Source organism: Humulus lupulus, chromosome 8 (assembly GCF_963169125.1).
Source record: "Humulus lupulus chromosome 8, drHumLupu1.1, whole genome shotgun sequence".
Taxonomy (NCBI): domain Eukaryota; kingdom Viridiplantae; phylum Streptophyta; class Magnoliopsida; order Rosales; family Cannabaceae; genus Humulus; species Humulus lupulus.
The window spans coordinates 96358739-96381112 of record NC_084800.1 but is presented as its reverse complement, the minus strand read 5'-3'; the positions used below and the strand labels follow the sequence as shown (position 1 = coordinate 96381112).

The window sequence follows — 22374 nt, the reverse complement described above, 5'->3', positions numbered from 1 at the left end:
CTAATCAAGGCCATAAGCCTTATTAGGAAATTTGGTCATTACAACTATCCCCTTCTTACAGAAATTTCGTCCTCGAAATTTATCTGAACATCCCGGAATATAAATTCTGCATATCTGATTCCAGTTCTCAGGTCGCTCCCTCTACCTCACTATTTCCTTATCATACCTTAACTAAAGGTATAGATTTGTTCCTCAGAACCTTGTTCTTTCTGTCAAAATCTGAACTGGCTATTCCTCACAGGATAACTTAGCCTCAATCTCCAAATTCTCATAACTCAACACATGAGTCTCTTTTAACCCATGTCCTCAATATGGAAATATGAAATACACTGTATATAGCCGACAATGCCAAAACTAAGGTCAACCCAAAGGCAACCTGACCGGTCCTATCCAGGATTCAAACGGTCTTACTAATCTAGGGCTCAACTTGCCCTTATCTCCTCACCCTTTTCCATGGTGATACTTTAAGGAAGATACAGTCTTCCACTTGGAACTCCAGTTCCTGCATCTCAAATCAATATAACTTTTCCATTTACTCTGAGAAGTGAGCATCTAAGCTCTAACCTTTTTTTTTTAATATCCTCAATGATCCTCTGAACTACCTCAAGATCTAGATATAACATCTCACCCATCTTATAAGACGCCCTTCTAATAACTGGATAACTCTATCTCTAATTTACCATCAGTCTGAGGATAATAAACTGTATACACATCGCCTTCTACAACCTTTCCCAAAACTTGGAAGTAATAATAGAGTCTTCATCTAATAAGATAGACCTCGAATTCTATGAAGGTGTACTACCTCTCTCACATAAAGATTTGAATACTGATCAGTTGTGTTACTTATCCTTACTGATAGAAGTGAACTCACTTTAACTACTGGTCCATAATGACCCGAACCAACTCATGCTGACCCATTATCTTGGGCAGCCCCACCGTGAAACCTATCGCGACGTTTCCTTATTTCCACTATGGAGTTTCAAAGGCTACAATAGTCTTACTAGTTTCTGATACTCTGTCTTAACCTGCTAACAGGTTAAGAACTTTGTCATGTATTCCATTATGTCCCTCTCCAACCCAGGCCACCACTATAAAGCTTCCATATCCCAATACATCTTTTCATGATTCCTGGATGAAGAGAATAAGAGAGTAGTATGAGATTCATCCAAAATCTCTCATTTAATCCCAGTGTCCATCGGATTCCAAATCCAATCCTTATACCACAATAAACCCATACCTGACACTGTATAATCCTTAGCTAATCCAGCTAAGACATTCCCCTCAATTCTCCCATCTGTGGTTCACTTAACTGTTTTCCTTTAATTCTTTCTACAAGAGTAACTCAAACATAATGTTGGCCACCTGGCCCACCAATAACTCTACTCTAGTCCTGGTCATATCCTTCAAATAACATGGTGCATAGGCAATCACCTTTTCTTATCATTGAGGTTTCATAACAACCTACAATCGGTTCTGATCTGTAAGAGGACTCAGAACTCTTCCACAAAGTACATGTAATATCCTACCCATCCAAGGAAACTCCTGCCCTCTAAGGTGTTCCTTGACCTTGAAAATTCTCCAACCGAGAATATACCACAATACCATCGATCAAGACGATCACAAATCCAATTCAGATAATTCTTGAATACTCTATTCATCTAATTCATCAAAACAACTCAGCACTCTTAGTGCCCTTATCTAATATAAAAAGCAATCCTTTGCATATCCTTCTTCCTGATCTTTATCTAGTAATAACCAGATCAAAGATCCACCTTGGAGAATACCATCTTACTCAATAACTAAGCCTTTAGTTCTTACAGCTTTGCTGAAGTCGTTCAATACAGTGCCCTAGACCTGATTCCATCCCTAGCACTAATCCAATCACCATTTATCTCTTTGTGTAAATGTAATCCTGACAAATCCCTTGGAGACACATCCAGAAATTCACAGACTAATCCAGTCTATCTTGATCTCACTGGCACAACCTAAGTGGTATCCACCACACTAGCTAAGAGTTCTATGCATCCTCCTGCAATAGATCTCTAGCTCTAAATACAAATGTCATAAGCATACAAAATCCATGCACAGTGCCAACTACCACCAGGGTTTCCCACTCTCAAACCCAAGAGTTATTATCCTTTCCTTGCAATCTAGCATTGCCCCACACTTGGTTAACCAATCCATATCCAGGATCATACTGAAGTCAGTCATAACCCACTTTATCAAAAAAACTAATGAGTCATTTCCACCATAATCTAACTCATCACAACATAACCATGCAATCTGCATAATAAGTCTATGCCTCTCTAGATGCAACAAGCAAAGAACAACATGGCACCAAAATCAGTTAGCACAATACAAAAATCAGAACTAGAAGCTGACCTACCACCCCTGAGGAACCAGGCTCAGTCTCAGTTTGCATCGGAGCGAACACTCGAGCTGGAGTCGAGCTGTCCACCCCATTTTGCCCATCCTTCCTTCGCCTTGGGCAATTCCTCTTATGGTGCCCAACTATCCCACAAAAGAAACATACCCTTGCTTGGCATTCTCCCAGATGACGCCTCTTACACTGAGTGCATTTTGGTAAACTTTCCAATCCTTGTCCTTGCTCATTCCAATAAATGGAGGTATTACTGTATGAGCTTTGCGCTCTCCAGCACTCTCCTTCTCAATCTGATTTCCTGTGCTCTCAATAGCAAGAGCCTTCCCTACCACCTGAGCGTAGGTAGAAATTTCATATACTGGGGCAACTCTAATGCCCTAAGCTATTCTGAGATTCAATCCCTGGATAAACCTTTCCTTCCGAGCTACACCCGTGGGTACCATATCAAAAGCAAACTTGGTCAACCCATCGAATCTGTTAACATACTCGGTTACTATTGCATTTCCTTTAACTAAGTTCAGAAACTCATTCATCTTAGCAGTCTTGACTGCATCACAGTAATATCTTTCATTAAACAATTACCTAAATTCTTTCCAATCAATCATAGTTGTATCTCGCATCTGGGATACTACTTCCCACCATGTCCGGGCATCATCCCACAATACATATGTAGCACAAATCACCCTATCGTGACCTACCAGCCCCATACTATCAAGGATGGAATTGATCTTGCCCATCCATTGCTCAGCTCTGAATGGATCTAGGCCTCCCTTAAAGACTGGAGGGTAATATTCCTGAAATCTTCCACAGAGAAATTCCCATCTATTCTCAACCCTAGGTTGAACCAATACTGGTGCCACTCTTGGCATAGCAAAGGAAAAGGTGTTCCCTAACAGATTCTGCTGTTGTTTCAAACACCTAATATCTTCCTCTTGCCTTTGCAATCTTAATTGCATATCTGTAAACACCTGCTGGAAATTCTGAGGGGCATGTGAAGAACTCAAACCCTGGCTGTAATTCTCAGCCTCAATATAACCACCACTAGGTCTCATTATCTGCCTTGGATACATACCTGCGGATCGAATTTGCAGTCAATAACTTGACCCATTAAACATGATGAGAATATTCAAAAACCTTCCCCAGGGGAACAATTATACCACACTACATTCACAAACCACTGTAGTGCTAAAAACATGCCCATCGCATTCATTCATCAATCATAACCCCTGCTCTTCCAACATACACACCATGCTTCCAACTCCAACATGCAAATATCACATTTATATATTCATTGAGTAGGTAATCATATATTTATATCAATAATGAAGAGGAAATCTCTATCAGAATCTCATGCTCCCTAATACAATGTCCAGATAAAGCATTTACATCCTATTTAAGCAGTTAAGCACAAAACTACATAAATAGTTATCATACCCTAAGTGAAGTTGTCTTTAGTGACGAGTGTACATGCCCATCTTGTCTTCAAGAACTCTTAACCTTGGCTCACTCTGATACCAAGTTTGCAACGCCCTACTACCCAGGGACCGTTACATTGTGCATTTTTAAAAAGTGCTAAACTCGCTAACTGAGTCATTTGGTCATAATCGTGTAACTAAGTGTGATTAACGATTTAGGGTTAAAATTTTTGGTCAAAGATACAACGTTTCACTAAAACATTTACTGTATACATTGGGATCCCAAAAATATAATTTAAAGGTTAAATACAATAAAATATTTACAACCAGATGACCTAAGCGGCAAAATAGGGTTTAACCCTAGTTCCTCTTTAAACCATCGGTCGTGGCGGTCGAGCAGCCGCATATGTACACATCGTCACCTAAGCTCTCCAACTCGAGGATGGCCCAGCTGTCTTAGAACCCATGAGTCGAAGCTCCGCAAGAAAACTCAATATGCTCATGAACAGGTAATAACATGTCACTGAATCATAATAGGCATGCCTAGCAGTAATAATCCTACTCATGCAAGCAAGCAAGTCCAAATAATGACTCATGGGCCCTGCCCTTTGTATAGATGGCTATCAAGTCATATTGAGAATAGATGGCTAATGAGTCCATCTCTGGGGATCCACTCCCTGAATAGATGGCTAATGAGTACATCTCTGGGGATCCGCTCCTTGAATAGATGGCTAATGAGTCCATCTCTGGGGATCCGCTCCCTAAATAGATGGCTAATGAGTCCATCTCTAGGGATCCACTCCCTAAGCCATGTGACGTTTCAGTCACCAATGCCTTTTGGCCCTGGCTTTAAATAACTAGCCTTTAGACTAGACAAGCGCTTTTGTTTTCATCGAACTTAAGGTTGGTCAAGAATTTCATACTTATGTTAATAATGCTTATGTCGATTAGATCTAATATTTTCGACTCTGCGTTCATTACGCTTATGCCGCTCTTTACTCATAGGTCAATTCTTTACGAGCAGTGCTCAGTACTACTCCCGAACTTGACTAATGAGTCACAGCTTCACAGTCAATACTAACACCATTGTCGATTCTGACTATGGAGTCAGTTCCACTCACAAGTAAGCAATGCAACCAGGCATATATCATATGTCAAAAAGCCAAATATAGGGCATTCAGCATGCTACTCAACATTCACTAGCATAATTATGATCATGCATATTTACAGAGACTCAAGCTCTGATCAATCTCATATTCAACATTTGTGCCATGCCCTAATCACATGTATCTTATGCATCACATGCATCACATATTGGGTGCAGTTTTCTTACATTTGGTCCAATTACAAGTTACTAATGAATGACCCTCGAGCACGATCCTGTTTCTAAGCCCCTAGTGATAACCTAGTCACAACCATAAATAATGTTTCAATGAGTTCAAGTTACAAAACCCAAATCCCAGGACCAATCCCGCGCTCTCGGGACCTCCAATCCCACCAAACAGGGTGGTGAAATCATCCCCCGAGCCCTCAGGTCAAAACCCCAAAAAGTACCAAAAAACCCTATTCTGAAGACTGTGTAGCGCTACAGCGCTACCTATGGGCGCTACAATGCTACAAGCAGAATCAAAACCCCCAAAATAGAGAACCTAGCACACTAGCACTACCAACCTAGCTCTACAGCGCCCAAACCAGAACTTTGAATTTCTGGGCTTCTATTTTCGTGTTCTTCGAGCTTTAAAGATCCAAATATGACCTCAACATATCCAAATCTCAAAATTAAAGTTCCCAAACATCCTAATCTCCCAAAACCAATAAAACCTAAGCTTCAATTCATCCAAAAAGTCATCAAAACATAAAATCCAATCAAAGCTTAAAAACTTTAAAAATTAAGAACTTAAAACATATATTACCTCCAATTATGTCATTTCTCACTAAATCGCCTGGCTAATACGCTTCTTATCTTCTCTAGAATCGCTATGCCTTGATCCTAGCTCGAATCTGAGTCCTAAAACTCAAGTTTCCTTCGAAAATACGATCGGGTGATGAAATGGGAATGGGAGGAAGAGAGAACGTTCTTTTTATAATTCTAACATGTTACTTCAAGCTTAGGTAGCCTCAAGAAAATCCTAATGCTCGGGGTCCCGAGAATGCCTCCGGGGATAAAATAGTCAAAATTCCCAGAATTTCCCCCTGATCTCACTAACTCCCAATTTATTATCAAATATTTATTCCCATTACCCAATATCCCGGTAATGTGATAAATACCCCTTGACTCACTTCGAGTCAAGTATGAATCCCATTGTGACTTTCCCACTAGCTTGCCTCCTAGGATCGTCTCGTGCTGAGTAACCTTAGCATAACCAAATAATAATGAAGCACTACACATATGCCACATATATTCCAAATATACCCGAAATGGCCAAAATATGAAAATTACCCAATTAATCAGAAATGGGTTTACATGCATATTTAATATACCTAAACATGCATATCAAGTCATATTATGATATAACTCACATAATCACATAATGATACACATAAATATCACATAATTCCAAAATTTGCCATCCTGGCCCCCTAATCAAGGCCCTAAGCCTTATTAGGAAATTTGGTCATTACACGATTTGAATAAGGCATGCCTCCTTTGTATGTTCCAATCTTCATTCTGACCCATGCAGGCGGTTGGGAAGTAGGTTTGGATTTCCAGTTCCAACCATGTTGTAGTGGCGGAGCAATAACAGGTTGATGTTGAGGTTGAGGTTGAGGAGCCTTGTGGTAAAACTGAGTAGTGGATGAAAAATTCCTTGAGTTTCCTTCGATGTCAGGTTTCTTTAACCCAAGCTGTAATCCCCTGAAATCCCTAATGCAGTTTAATAGTTGGATTAGTAGGCCGGGAGGGCCATAATTAATTTATTATGCCATTAAATGATCATGTGCATGTTTATGTGAATTATATTATAATATGATGTTTAATGCATGCGAGTCCACATTTCATCATAAGGGCATTTTGGTAATTTGGCCCGTTGATGGCATATTTGTGTATTTTGGTGCATGTTTGTGATTTATGGATGAGATCCCATCATTATGTGGATATATTCGAGTTATTCGGCATAAGACGAACTTAGGTTGCAAGTTAGCGGTTTTGTCATAACGAGGTCAATTATTGGGATATTGGATAATGAGAATGATTATTTGATGATATATTGGGAGTTAGTGAGATCAGGAGGAAATTCTGGGAGCTTTTACTATTTTGTCCCTGGTGGCATTTTTGGGACCCCGAGCATTAGGATTTATTTGAGGCTACTTAAGCTTGAAGTAGCCTGTCAGAAACAAAACTACGTTCAAACACTTTGACTCTCTCTCCCGGTATTCCTTTTTACCATTCGTTGCAATTTCGAAGAAAACTTGGGTTTTAGGAGTCGGAATCAAGCGAGGATCGAGGCATAGCGATCCTAGGAAAGATTATAAGCTTCTTAATCGAAGGATTTAGTGAGAAACAACTTGATCAAAGGTAATCTAAGCTTTAAGTTTTGAGTTTTAGAGTTTCTAAGCTTTGATTTGGATTTTGTGTGTTGATTTGATTTGTTTGAGCCTCGGGATTTGATGATCTGGGATCATTGGGATGTTTGGGAACTTTGATTTTTGGATTTGGAGATGGTTAAGTAGGTTTTTGGAATAATTAAAAGGTGGAAAATCAGGGTTATGGCTGATTCTCCAGGTGGGGCCGCGGCCCGAGCAGGTTGCAGATGGGCGGTGGAGTTGTGAGGTCTGGGGGTCGTGGCACTAGGGAAGGTGGGTCGCGGCGCTTGTTCAGGTGCCCTTGTCGTGGCTTGGGGCCACAGCTCAGGGTATTGGGGCCACAGCGCTCGAGGGTTTTTGAGGCCAAATAAGTGTTTTGATCATGGGAACCCAAATCTTAGGCCTGGGATCGTTCCTACTGCCCAGTTTAGTAGGATTCGATGTCCCGGAGGCTAAGTCTTGATTCAAGAACCTTTGTTATTCATTTTATTGATGGAATTTCATATTTGGTTATGACTAGGTGACCGCTAAGGAACTAAAAGACAGATCGTTCTCAAGGGTCCTTCTTTTGTTAATTCTCGCTCGAATTAGAGGTAAGAAAATTGCACCCCATATGTGACATGCATGGTTATACATGAGGCATGTTGAATGTTTAAATGTGGACATAGATTGAATATCAAATGCTTAGCAAATCTTACTCACTTGTGTATGGCACTAACTAAATAGTCAGAATTGGCAATAGTGTCAGTATCAACTGTGAAGCTGTGACTCATTAGTCAAGTTCGGCAGTAGTACTGAGCACCGGTCACATGGTATTGACTCATAAGTCAAGAACGGTCTTAGCGTGTTAACGCAAGATGACAAAGATTATATCTAATCGACATCTGCATTGAATGACTCAAATGAGCATTAATGCCGGGCCGACCTCAAGTTCGATGAAAACTAAAAGCCCTTGTCTAGCCAAAGGCTAGTCATTTAGAGCCAGGGCCAATGAGCCCCAGTGACTATTTAGTCACATGGCTATGGGTGCCGAGCCCCGTAGTGACTACCCATCAGTCACTCATCTGTTTAAGCTAGTGACTTACCCATCAGTCACTCATCTGTTTAAGCTAGTGACTTACCCATCAGTCACTCATTTGTTTAAGCTAGTGACTTACCCATCAGTCACTCTTCTGTTTAAGCTAGTGACTTACCCATCAGTCACTCATTTGTTTAAGCTAGTGACTAGCTCGTCAATCACTCATTATGGTTTACCAGAACCTCAAGTGTTAAATCACTCATCTGATTAGAGCTATAAGCTCCTTCATGGTTAACGTAACCACAAAGTGACATTCACTCATCTGTTCAGGGCTATGAGCTCTGTATGATTATAATGATAATCATTTGGTAATATTTACATGTAGTATTGAGTTTTCTTGCTGGACTTTGGCTCATTGGTGCAATGTGGTGCAGGTAAAGGGAAAGAAAAGCTCACCCAGCCTTGAGTGGAGAGCTTAGGTGGTGATGTGTACATATGCGGCCACTTGAACCACCACGGCCAAGGAGTTTCTCAGAGGGACTAGGGGTTAACCCTAATTTTTCCACTTAGGTCAGCGGGTTGTAAATTTAAACAATAATGGCCATTTTGAATTGTAAATAACTTGTGAATGTTTTTATGGGCCCATGAACAGTTTTATGTTTTAAATATAACATATCCTTTCCTTTTGATTGGTTTTCCACCTTAACCTATTAATAACACCTAGAAGCACATTTTTAACAAAAGAACTCGGTTAGTGAGTTAAATTCATGGTTCAAAGTTCACCATAACTGTCTTGGGGTAACCAGGGCGTGAGAGTTGTGGAGGAGAAAGCAAGATAAGCTGATGAGAGAGTGAGAGTGGCTGGGGAAAGAGTTATGAAGGCAAATTAGGGAAAATTAGAGTCTAAGAAAATTAGAGCCGAGGAAGATATAGATGTTTGGAAGAAAACATTTGAGGGATTGTAGAAAAGGGTCACCTTATTAAATGCTGAAACTTGATATATAATGTATTTACTTCTTTATCTGTAATCTTTATGTATGTTATGTGAGTGTGTGTTTTAGTTTGAATACAACCCATCATGTTTGATGTGTCCACATAAAAAAAAATATCATTGTAAGACGACGAGAAGTGGGAGGAGGTGATTGCTAAGAAATCCAGGAACAGAGCTGGAAACAATTCTAAAAAGATCACATTGGCTTACTGAGCAGTGCCATTGCCTATCAGGATCATTAATCTCGTTTACTTTCAGTTCTTCAATGATCTTAAAAAATTTAGCAAACCATTTCATCTTCTTAAGAGAATCATGGCTCTTTTCACTCGAATCGGAGTAAAACTTATCATCGTCCGAGAAATCCTCCATATCGTCAAATTCATCATCATCATATATCTCATCTTTATTATCATCCTCATCATTAGAAGGATTCGTTACAGGGTATGACACAACATGACATGGGTTGTGCCTATAGGTCCCGCACGACACAAATTTGAAAATGGGCCCAACCCTGCCTGAATTATTCGGAGGCATAAAAATGTGGGTCATGCCAAGCTAGACTGGCCCACATTTACAGCACTACTCATGTGTCATGACAGTATGGGAGCCTCTTTGCCAAGCATATGGGCGAAGGCCCCTAAATGTAAACCCTTAAAAAGGTACATTAGTGGCAATCTGAGATTGACGAAAACGGGAAACAATTAAGTAAAACTTTTTAAACTTGAAACGTGACTGACCGCAAACTACATGTAATAAGCGAGAAAAATGCATCACGGAAACTCGATTGTCCACAAACTACAAGTAATAAGCGAGGGATTCATTTTTCCAACCTCTACTTATTCTTCTTGATATCGGATGGAGAATGGAGTGCCTTTTAACATGTGTTTTACCAATTCGCTATAGTTTAGGGAATCAAAATCCATTTATGGAAAAACAGTTTAATTCTCCATACTCACATTTTTTGACAATAATAAAATACGCCTAAAAGTTGGCCCGACTAAGAAAAGTGGTGTAACGCCCTAAACTCCAAGGACCATTACAGTGCGCATTATAAACAGTGTTAAATTCGCCAACCGAGTCATTTGACCATAATCGTGTACTAAGTATAATTAGCGGTTTAGGATTAAAAATTTTGGTTAAGATATAACGTTTCATTAGAACGTTTACTGTATACATTGGGATCCCAAAAATATAATTTAAAGGTTTATTACAAGAAAATATTTACAACCAGCCGATCTAAGCGGCAAAATAGGGTTTAACCCTAGTTCCTCTTTCAACCCTCAGCCGTGGCGGTCGAGCAGCCGCATATGTACACGTCGTCACCTAAGCTCTCCAACTCAAGGATGGTCCAACTTTCTTTTGCCTTTACCTGCACCACATAGCACCCGTGAGCTGAAGCCCAGCAAGAAAACTCAATATGCTCATGAACAGTAATAACATGTCATCAAATCATAAGGCGCATGCCTAGCAAATACAGCCCTATTCAAGCAGGCAAATAAGTTCAAACAATGAATAAGTGACTGATTAACAAGTCACTAATAGGGGGTCTGTACCTTTAAACGAGTGACTAATTATCAAGTCACTAACAGGGGGTCTGTACCTTTAAACGAGTGACTAATTATCAAGTCACTAACAGGGGGTTTGTACCTTTAAACGAGTGACTAATTATCAAGTCACTAACATGGGATTTTGCTCCCTCAGCCATGTCACAAAACAGTCACCTAGGCCTTTGTCCCTAGCTCTGAGTAACTAGTTGTAGACTAGACAAGCGCTTATAATTTTCATCGACCTTCGGGTCAGTCCAGCATTAATGCTCTTTGAGTCATTCAATGCTGATATCGATTAGATCTAATCTTTTATCGGCTCTGCGTTCATGACACTTATGTCGTTTCTGACTCTTAGGTCAGTAAAACGCGACCAGTACCAATTTTGACTAGTAAGTCAGTGCCACACACAAGTAAGCAATGCTACCAAACATATATCATATGTCAAATATCCGAACATAGGGCATTCAACATGCTTACTTAACAATTGCTAGCACAATTAGGATCATGCATAAACACAGAGACTCAAGCTCTGATCAATCTCATATTCAATATTCAATATTCAATATTCATGGCATGCCCTAATCACATGTTTCTCATGCATCACATTTAAATATCCAACATGCATCAAGAATAGCCATGCATGTCATATACACAGGGTGCAGTTTTCTTACCTCTGGTTCGAGCAAGAATTAGAACAAGAACGACCCTTGAGAACGATCGACCTTTTAATCCTTTAGCAGTCACCTAGTCATAACCAAATATAACCACCATCAATGAAAATCAACAATAATAGGGTCTTAACCCAAACCCCAATCTCGGAACCTCGAAATGTACCCACACGGTGAGTAGATTCGATCCTGGGCCTTAAGGATTGAAACCTCGAGCCAAAAACCCTTAAAAACACACAAAAGAAGATTCTAATGAAACAGGGTAGCACCCCAGCACTACCCACTAGCACCCCAGCACTTTTTCCAGAACCAAAACGCCCTAAACCACCCTGAGTAGCGCTGTAGCACCCCTAGTGGGTGCTATAGCGCTACACTCAGCCAGAAAGTGCCCTGAAACTTTCTCCTTCGACTCCTCCATTTCCAACCTGAACTAAAAGCTTCCCAACTTCATTTTACGTCCCAAATGAACCCAAAAACCATCCCCACATGTCCTAGTCATCACAACCCCAAGAACCCTAGCCAAAAACATCAATTGAAACTCAACTTTCCAACTCACAAACCAGCTGAAACTCAAATGGAAAAATAAAGCAAGAACTAAGGTTTTTATGGCTAGAAACTCACCTTAATCTCCGAATCACACCCTCTTCAATGGTAGAGCATAACCCTAGATCATCAAGACTCGGTTCCCTGGCTTGATTCCTCAAAAAGAGCCCCAAAATTCAAAGAGAAATGGAGAGGAAATGGTGCACGGGAGAGAAGATGAAGGAGACTCTATTTTCTTAAGCTTTCTGCAAATTTATGGTTGATATAAATCCTTTAGGGTGAAAAGAACTAAATACCCTCAAGTCTAAATAAAAGCCTTAACAGCCACCAAGGGCATAACCGTCATTTCCCACCTATTTCGTTAATTATAATTAACACCCTCCAATTCCTACTACTTCCAAAATTCTCAAACACCAATAATTCATACCCCATTACCCTTTAATTCCCAGCAACACTCTAATCATTAAAATCACCCCGGGACTCACCCCGAGCCCCGAACTTAATCCCGTTATGACTAAACCGCTACTTTGCACTCAAGATCGTCTCATGCCGAATGGCTCAAAAAAATCCACATTATAATGTGGCCTTATCAATTAATCACAAACATGCACCAAAATACACAACTATTCCCTCAACGAACAAATTACTAAAATTCCCTTATAATAAAAAGTGGACTCATATGCATGCATTTATCATCATATAATAATATAATTCACACAAACATGCATATAATCAATTAATAACATAATAAATCAATTATGGCCCTCCCGGCCTCCTAATCAAGGTCCTAAACCTTATTAGGAAATTCGGGGCATTATAAGTGGGCTGGCCCGAATTGGGCCCGACAAGGCACGACATGGGTTGTGCCTATAGGTCCGACACAACACAAATTTGAATACGACCTCGACCCAACCCGAATTATTCAAAGGCGTGAAAAATGGGTCATGCCGGGCTAGACCAGCCCACATTTACAATTCTACTCATGTGTCATGACAACATACGAAGCCTCTTTTGCAAGCATATGGGTGAAGGTCCCTAAATGTATGCCCTTAAAATGGTCCATTAGTGGCAGTCTGAGATTGAAGGAAAATGGAAACAATTAAGTAAACCTTTTTAAACTTGAAACTCAACTAACCCCAAATTACATGTAATAAGTGAGAAATATGCGTGACAGAAACTCGATTGACCGCAAACTACAAGTAATAAGTGAGGAATCCATTTCGCTAACCTGGTCTTAGTCTTGATATCAGATGGAGAATGGAGTGTCTTTTAACATGGATTTTACCAATTCGTCGTAGTTTAGGAAATCAAAATCCATTTCTGGAAAAATGGTTTAATTCTTCATCCTCACATTTTTTTTACAATAATAAAATGAGCATAAAAGTGGGCCTGCCCGATTTGGGCCCGACACGGAGGAGGCATAAAAATATGGGTCGTGCCGAGCTAGACCAGCCCACACTTACATCTTTACTCATGTATCATGACTGTTGGGAATATATGGCTTTACTCTTAGCAAATCAATAATGAATCATTATGATAATGCAATATTCCAAACCCTAGATGTTAATCAAGATTCAAATTTAATGTATGAGTGCAATTCTTGATAATCAAATAAACATGCTCATGATATGAATGTTAATCTTGAATATAAGAAACTAAATGATTAAATGGCGATAAGATGAACTTAGATACATTTAATCATCTATACCGACAATGAAAAACATAATAGAATGACAAAATACAAGATTAGGACTAGAGAGATACAACATTTGTATTGAGCAACTTGAATCTTCAAACATAGGGAACTTCTAAGGCTTATACACAATATGAATATTGTTGTCCAAAATCTCTATTCCAAGCCTTCCCAATTGCTTGAAGCTTCAACTCAGTAGAATGAGATTTGGGATTGAACAAACCTTAAAACTCATGCAAGTCAAGCAAACCTTGATAAGTTTCTTGGAGAAAACTTTGGTCTTAGAAAGATAGAGAGAGAATAAGGTTAGAGAGAGAGTTGGAAAGTGTATTCAAGGCTTTTCAACTATAATAACCCATATATATAGTGTAGGTATCATCATTAGTCTAACCAATAGAATTAGAGCATTTAAAACACATCATTTGGAGCATTTTACATAAACTGTACGACCCTAAAAGACCACCTAGGCAATGCATCACCTTCTAGGGCTTTTGAAGCCCTTCGCATTTTGGTGATGCTACACCACTTAGGGGGCGACATATCGCCACCCTCTCTGGCTTTGGACCCCTCCAATGGTCCTAAAATTTCTCCAAATGCTACCAAATTTTTTGGGAATGTTTGGATATCTAATTGTATCACTTTAGACCCATAAAAGTCACTTTTAGATACTTTTTACACAATCTCATGTTTTCACTTCTCTTTAAGTGAAAACCACCAAGTGTTTTGCACCTCAACATGTAAACATCTTAACCATTATATTTAACTAATCTCAACAATGACAACAAGGGGAGCCTCTTTTGCAAGCATATGGGTGAAGGTCCTTAAATGTAAGCCCTTAACAAGGTCCATTAGTGGCAGTCTGAGATTGATGAAAATTGTAAACAATTAAGTAAAACTTTTTAAAGTTGAAACTCGACTGACCGCAAACTACATGTAATAAGCAGGAAAAATGTGTGACGGAAACTCGATTAACTGCAAACTACAGGTGATAGCGAGGAATCCATTTTGATAATGGACAATGGAGTGTCTTTAAACATGGATTTTACTAATTTTCCATAGTTTATGGAATCAAAATCCATTTATTGAAAAACGGTTCAATTCTCTATCGTCACATTTTTTTACAATAATAAAATAGGCCTAAAAGTGGGCCCAAATAAGAAAAGTAGGCTAGCTCGATTTGGGCTGCGACGGGTTAGACCGCCCCACATTTACAACTCTACTCATGTGTAATGACAACATGTGGAAAAGGGAGGCGCCAAGACAATTGAGTGGGACGTGTTGGCTCACAGAGATGTTAGCTGGTGTGAGCAACAATAAGGCATCAAATGAGATGTCGAGTTGTGGAAGGTATGCATCCAAGGCCAGCAGGGAAGAGTACACCGCGCGTGTAGGTCAGAATAGTACATGAGTTTTCTTGTAGGCTAGAGAGTCACGCTAGTGAAACTTAGTATTGCAAGAGGGCTTAAGGAGACCAGGATGGTGCTAGAGTTTGAATACGGGGTGGAAGGCCTTGCTATTGCGACTTAGTAACCATATGAGCCTATAGAAGCCGAGAAATCGCGCTAGGTTTTGTATGTGGCCAAAGGGTTGTATAGAGAGAAACTTAGTGCTTTATAAATAGTATGGATCTGGTCATTTGTACTCACACATAATTTTGTACTCAGAAATATTTTGTGAAATCCCCCTTTCTTGAGGGTTTAACACACACCTTAATAAAAGTGACTCATGGACGTAGGCAGATTTTAATTGCTGAACTACATAAAAAATATCTTTTTTTTTAGTTCTCTTTAATTGCTCTACATAATTAAATTGACGAAAAACAGCGTCAACAGTATGAATGGTAATAACTAATAATAGTATACTCTATATATGAAATGTATCAACAAGAGATTTCGGAAAATATTATCAGATTTTGTGTAACAGTTTTGTATTGTCTTCTTAGGGTAAATATAAAATTGTGGGACAATTCTTCTATAGAAGCTTCACTTTAAGTCATACTGTTAGGGTAAGGCTTAACAAGAGATTTCGGAAAATATTATCAGATTTTGTGTAACAGTTTTGTATTGTCTTCTTAGGGTAAATATAAAATTATGAGACAATTCTTCTATAGGGCTTCACTTTAAGCCCTACCATTGGGGCTCTCAGTGTTTTTCGACTCGCGAATAGTTTTCAGCACGATTTTTTTTTATGACTGTGTATATTGTAGCTATTTAGAGTATCCTGCAAATTTTCAGAAAATTCCGAATAGTTTACGGTACCGAAAACTAGGTTCAAACATGTTGCTTTCCACGCACATAAAAAAAAATTAGTCATGCGTGCAACAACATGTTTGAACTTAGTTTTCGGTACTGTAAACTATTCGAAATTTTCTGAAAATTTGCAGGAAGCTCTAAATATCTACAATATACACGGTCATAAAAAATATTGCGCTGAAAACTGTTCATGGGTCGAGAACACTGAGAACCTCACCGGTAGGGCTTAAAGTGAAGCCCCTATAAGAGAATTCCCCTAAAATTGTGTATCATTATTATAGAATATTTATATTAGTTGTATGCTAATGAAAAAGCCCTATTTCAATTCATACTTCAAAAAAGAAAACTTAAAATGCTTCACTTTTTAATTATTTCTATATTTTATTACATGATTGTCCTTCAAAGTTTTTTTTTTTTTTTTAATTTACTCTAGCAATTTTTGTTTTATTTTCCTTCTCCACAGAGAGCTGAACTACTGGTTGCTTTTAATTTTAAAGAGTAAAATCAAAGCTATTTATGTATTAGATTTTTAAGAGTGAAAGGTGAACTGCTTGGACAGGATTGACAATAGGGAGAGTTTTGTCAAAACATAGAGTAACATTATTTTTCTATAAAACACTATATAAAGCTAATAGTTATTTTAAAACGCTACATTTAGTTGGAAATAAAGTAAAATATAGCGTGATTAAGAAGTTGCACATTGAACATGTACGTAGTCTGCCCACATAGAAAGTTTTGACCTTTCGGGCTATATAATTTTCAACGCATTATTATATTATTAATTTTTCTCAACGAACAAAACCTTGAATTATATATGGTATTCATGGTTTAGACATGCATTATAAATAAATAAATTTTTTTGCACAAGAAGAAACCTCTTTTCTTCACATCATTTTGAGTGTGAACTTCGTAAACAAATATCAAATTCAGTCATAATTAAAACGAGAATTTAAAAAATCGTAAAAGTTCGCACCCACCTACAACTACCAATGAATAATGATAACACAAGAAAACAATTGAAATAACCAAATGAAAACAAAAAATAAATAAAAAGAGAAAAACCAATGACAAACTAAGCACCAGACGAGTTTGACCGGAGGAACTCAAGCTCTTCAATCAATCTCTTTACTCATAACGACTTCTCTAGTACTTATTTTTCTTGTCATCACAAGATTCTTTAACAAATAATAACAGTAATAATATAGTCTTTAACAAACTATACCAACTTAATTTGCTCTAACATTTCTCATTTATTCTTGTTCACCTATCTAAATCCTAATCTCTCTCTCTCTCTCTCTCTCTCTCTCTCTCTCTCTCATATTTTACCAGGCATGCTTAGATTGAAAGAGTCTACCGGTATGTCACTCTCCACATTTTCCTTGAGGAGTTTGTCCTTGTCACTCACTTGAAATTTTTACAATTCCTTAGAAATGCCATAAAGCAACAAGAGAGACTCAAAATTCTGATATATTTTATTTTTGGCTCTTGCTTTTGCTTCAAGTAATCTTGCTAATTAAAAGTGCTATAAGTCTCACATGACCTAGCCAAATAATGTGTTGAAGGCTATAAATCGTTTATATTTCTTAGGCTCATACATCAAAATCTAAAAAAAATCAATATTCTACTCTTTAAGCATTCTAATACCAGCTCTGACAGTAACAGAATCACTTATATCAACAGTTGAATACAATTTTTCTTTTCAAGTTTAAGTTTTTATATACTCTGTTTTTAGCAGTGATAAACTTCGTAATGTTTTTCCCTAGCTGGGACGTGTTCCTTCATAGTTGTTTCTGGTTCGTTGGGCACCAGGATAGTACATTTTGTCTTGTCAAAACTACTCAAGAATGATAATCCATTAAATTAACCCCTATTAGAAATTAAATCTATAGACATAGCTTCACTTAATAACAAGTATCTATTTTCTTTTTGCTAACCTTTTTTGGCAACTAATCAACAACTAAGATTGACAATTTATCACCTTAATAAAATTAGAATATAACATAAAAAACAGAACACGTAACACTCATTTTTAATCTTTTTGGTTTTATTCGAAATAAAAGAAACACGTATGGCCAATAAAGAGAAGAAGAAAAAAATAGCATAATTATTTAGATGAATAGGCAGGGACTCCCTAAGAAATTAGACAAAAATTATATGCAATTTGGTGACAGACTACCTAATTGATAGAGAAGTACTTGAATAATATTTTATATTAAATTAATATATGTTTTAACAGAATGTCGTTAGAGCAAACCAAATCTCCCATTGGTGCTCAATTGTTGAAAAAGATGGTAATACTGATTACTGAACTCCTTATTTCCTTTTCGGAAAACGACTTAATTGGCTCTGTGTTATGGTTCCAAAATTTAAACTAATTAATAGAATTAACAAGAAGATCATCATGACCATAAGTGGTGCAGCCCTGTTCTTGAGTAATTCTCTGCTAATCTCAACTTAATTGCAATGTTTCCCTATTTATTTATTTATTTATTTTAAATTAGTTGTGCCCACATGACCCATTAGTAAAAATGTATACATATTTGAAAATTTCCTTTTAGTTGTCCTATATCGAGTAGCAATTTTTTAGAAACTATACACTTTCTAGACTATAGTTTTTTAATATTCATTTTCAACATGTAAAGTTAAAGGGACTCAACTGATGCGAGAACTTTTATGCACTGAATTGTCGCAATTGTCGAGTGTTTACTTCATTGAAAAAATAGACTGATATTATTCTTACTTTTCCTTACCATTATTATTTTGAAAGAAGGTAAATATTGTCCCATTATGCATGAACTTAATATGATTACTGGAAAAGCTTTATTTATCAATTAAGGGCTATTTTAGCTTTTAAGATAGTGAACGTCATGGCCAACGTCAAGCTCTTATTGTGTAAAAGAAGAATGTGGTTGACTAGTAGTCTATTATATTTCTATGGACGTAAAAAAATAAAAATACATTTGATCTTTGGAGTTTGGACCAATACGATGTTTATCAAAACAAAGGTATTTCGACTTCTTCAATATGTGAATATATAATTGGGTTATTATTATCCAAGTAGGCAATTATAATGCTGTCATACTTGTACACGGATTATTTAACAATGCTTAATATTGACAAGAGGAAACAGAGTACGTATATATATATACATATATTTTTAAAAACCAAAAAGCTAAAAAACAATAATAAAGATTGATTTGCTTAAGCATCATTTTGATAATAATGACAGTCTCCTTAAAATTCAACTATGAAGGGAGGCTTGCTAAGCAAGCATTATTTGAAATAATTCACTTGTAATGGCCAGTGGGTGCAACAACTTGCCAAGGGTTGAACTAAGTTTTGCCCAGGTACTTGACCATTTTACTGAATCAAAACCTAATCTGCCAACCTCAAAACAACTTTTCTCTCCTAATTTTTCCACTATAAAAGAGCTTTCCTTCGTCTCATTTCCATCATCACACTCTCAGTTTCCCAAGTTAGCTAATCTTTCAAACAAAACTAGCTCATTATTACTCAAGGCTAGCTAGTGAAGATGGAGGCCTCCTTGATGATCAAGGCTATTTTTCCTTTAGCCCTTTGGCTTCTCTTTGCTTCAGCATTATTGTCCTTGGCCAGTGCCAGTCCCAAAACTCACCACCATGATTTTGTTGTAAGCACACATATCTGTCTCTATGCTTATATTATATCGCTTAGTAACTTTTTTATTGCTTAGTTTTACTTATAATTACATACAGATTCAAGCAACGCCAGTGAAGAGGCTGTGCAAAACCCACAACAGCATCACGGTCAACGGTCAATATCCTGGCCCAACCTTGGAAGTTAGTAACGGGGACACTCTGGTCGTCAAAGTCACTAACAAAGCTAGATATAATGTCACCATTCACTGGTAATAATTTCATCAAAATCATCGTGTGTGTATATGCATGTCCCATGCATGCTCTTTTCTTTTTAATTTATAATGTTGTGTATGTTATTTTTCAGGCATGGCATCAGACAAATGAGGACTGGGTGGGCCGATGGGCCTGAGTTCGTGACTCAATGCCCAATCCGACCAGGAACCGGCTACACCTATCGATTCACAATTCAGGGCCAAGAAGGCACACTTTGGTGGCACGCTCACAGCTCATGGCTGAGAGCCACTGTTTATGGAGCTCTCATTATTAAACCAAGAGAAGGAGACTCCTATCCTTTCACTAAACCAAAGCGTGAAACTCCAATTCTTCTCGGTACATACTAAACTCGATTAATAATTGCAATAATATTAGTTAAACACTTAATATTATTAGCTGACACTAACAAATTAATTATATATTATGATTAGGCGAATGGTGGGATGCCAACCCCGTTGATGTTGTGAGACAATCAACTCGAACTGGAGGAGCTCCAAATTCTTCTGATGCCTATACCATTAACGGTCAACCTGGTGACCTTTACAACTGCTCTAGCAAAGGTTTGCTTAAAACCCTTTTTCAAATATTAATAAATTTCATATAATTTAGTTTAAAAATTATCTAATTAATTGTCTTACTTTATTACAGACACGGTGGTGGTACCAATTGGCTCCGGGGAGACTAACCTTCTGAGAGTCATCAACGCTGCCCTGAACCAGCCCCTGTTCTTCACCATCGCCAACCACAAGTTCACCGTCGTAGGCGCTGACGCCTCCTACGTGAAACCCTTCACCACCACGGTCCTGATGCTCGGACCCGGCCAAACCACCGACGTACTCATCAATGGTGACCAGCCCCCAGCGCGTTATTACATGGCGGCGCGAGCATACCAAACCGCAAATGCAACTTTCGACAACACTACCACAACCGCAATCCTTGAATACAAATCTGCACCGTGCGCCTCCAAGAATTGCCCAACTACAAAGCCAATAATGCCACAATTGCCAGCTTATAACGACACCGCCACCGTCACGGCTTTCAGCAAAAGTTTCCGGAGCCCAAGAAGAGTCGAGGTTCCAACCGATATCGACGAGAACCTCTTCTTCACGATCGGACTCGGGCTGAACCAGTGCCCGAAGAACTTCCCATCACGACGTTGCCAGGGTCCGAACAGGACACGATTCACCTCTAGCATGAACAACCACTCGTTCGTTCTCCCAAAGAACATTTCCATTCTTCAGGCGTACCAGCAGGGAATCCCCGGAGTTTTCACCACTGATTTCCCAGCGAACCCACCAGTGAAGTTCGATTACACCGGTAACGTCAGCCGCTCTCTCTGGCAGCCTATTCCAGGAACCAAAGGGTACAAATTGAAGTACGGGTCCAAAGTTCAAATCGTACTACAGGATACAAGTATCGTCACCCCTGAGAATCACCCCATTCATCTCCATGGATACGATTTCTACATCGTCGCAGAAGGTTTCGGAAACTTCAACCCCAAAACTGATACCAAGAATTTCAACCTTGTTGACCCGCCAATGAGGAACACGGTTGCTGTTCCGTCAAATGGATGGGCCGTGATTAGATTCGTAGCTGACAATCCAGGTAAATATATTTACATACATTGTTTTTTTTTTTTTTTTAAAAACACATTAACACTTTTTGGCTTTTTAACCATTTCAATTAATTGATTTGATTTGAATATGTAGGTGCTTGGATTATGCACTGTCACTTGGATGTTCACATAACATGGGGCTTAGCCATGGTGTTCTTGGTGGACAATGGAGTTGGACAGTTGCAGACGATAGAGCCTCCTCCGGCGGATTTACCTCTGTGCTAGAGATGATTTAGATAATATCATATAGTTACCCAGAAAAAGATTAATGAGATTGTTCGTTATCAGAATAATAGGGTTTTTCAGATTTTCCCTTTACATAGTGTTACACAAGTTGTTTGTTGCTTTCCCCTGCATTTTGGGGTCTTTTAGCTCTTATTGCTCTGTTTTGAATTGTTTTTCTTTTTTATATTTTTTTGTCATAGATAAAAGAATCGGGTCTAAAAGGGGTGCTGCAAGGGTTTAAAATACTAAAAATTGCCATCTCATTTAGTCGTATACTCGACTCTTGTTCCTCCTTTTTACATAGATGCATTCTTTGTTAAACAGATTAATATAAAGTTTTTAAATGTTCTTTTATATTTTCTTTGTTTTCTTTCTAATATACATGAGAGATGTTAGACACATTTTTTTTGCCCATTATTTGTGCAATAATGTGGCAATTTACTATGAGTGTGACTTTGTTTAATTGAGACTCAATTATTTTGACGAGACAAAAGACAAAGAAAAAAAATACTTTCCTTATTAAATTGACTCAATTGTATTTACTATAATAAAACAATAATAAAAAAAGATTTAGTAAACAAAAAATTAAGAGAAAAAAAAAGCTTGTTGGGA

At 38.2% G+C, this 22374-nt stretch overlaps 1 protein-coding gene across 1 annotated transcript; it reads left to right on the top strand.

Moving 5' to 3' along the window:
• The first annotated feature begins 19484 nt into the window (after nucleotides 1-19484).
• On the top strand, nucleotides 19485-22116 carry LOC133798187 (laccase-12-like). The gene is made up of 6 exons (XM_062236403.1): nucleotides 19485-19681; nucleotides 19767-19918; nucleotides 20014-20258; nucleotides 20354-20482; nucleotides 20571-21527; nucleotides 21632-22116. The coding sequence occupies exons 1-6, from the start codon at nucleotides 19565-19567 to the stop codon at nucleotides 21760-21762; spliced, it is 1731 nt and encodes a 576-aa protein (XP_062092387.1). The 5' UTR covers nucleotides 19485-19564; the 3' UTR covers nucleotides 21763-22116.
• Nucleotides 22117-22374: the final 258 nt, after the last annotated feature.

Bases quoted from the DNA above. Each gene is read 5' to 3' on its own strand.
- LOC133798187 (XM_062236403.1), top strand. From the start codon at position 19,565: ATGGAGGCCTCCTTGATGATCAAGGCTATTTTTCCTTTAGCCCTTTGG. The intron at 19,919-20,013 runs GTAATAATTTCA...GTTATTTTTCAG, and splicing joins TATAATGTCACCATTCACTG to GCATGGCATCAGACAAATGA. The intron at 20,483-20,570 runs GTTTGCTTAAAA...ACTTTATTACAG, and splicing joins TTACAACTGCTCTAGCAAAG to ACACGGTGGTGGTACCAATT.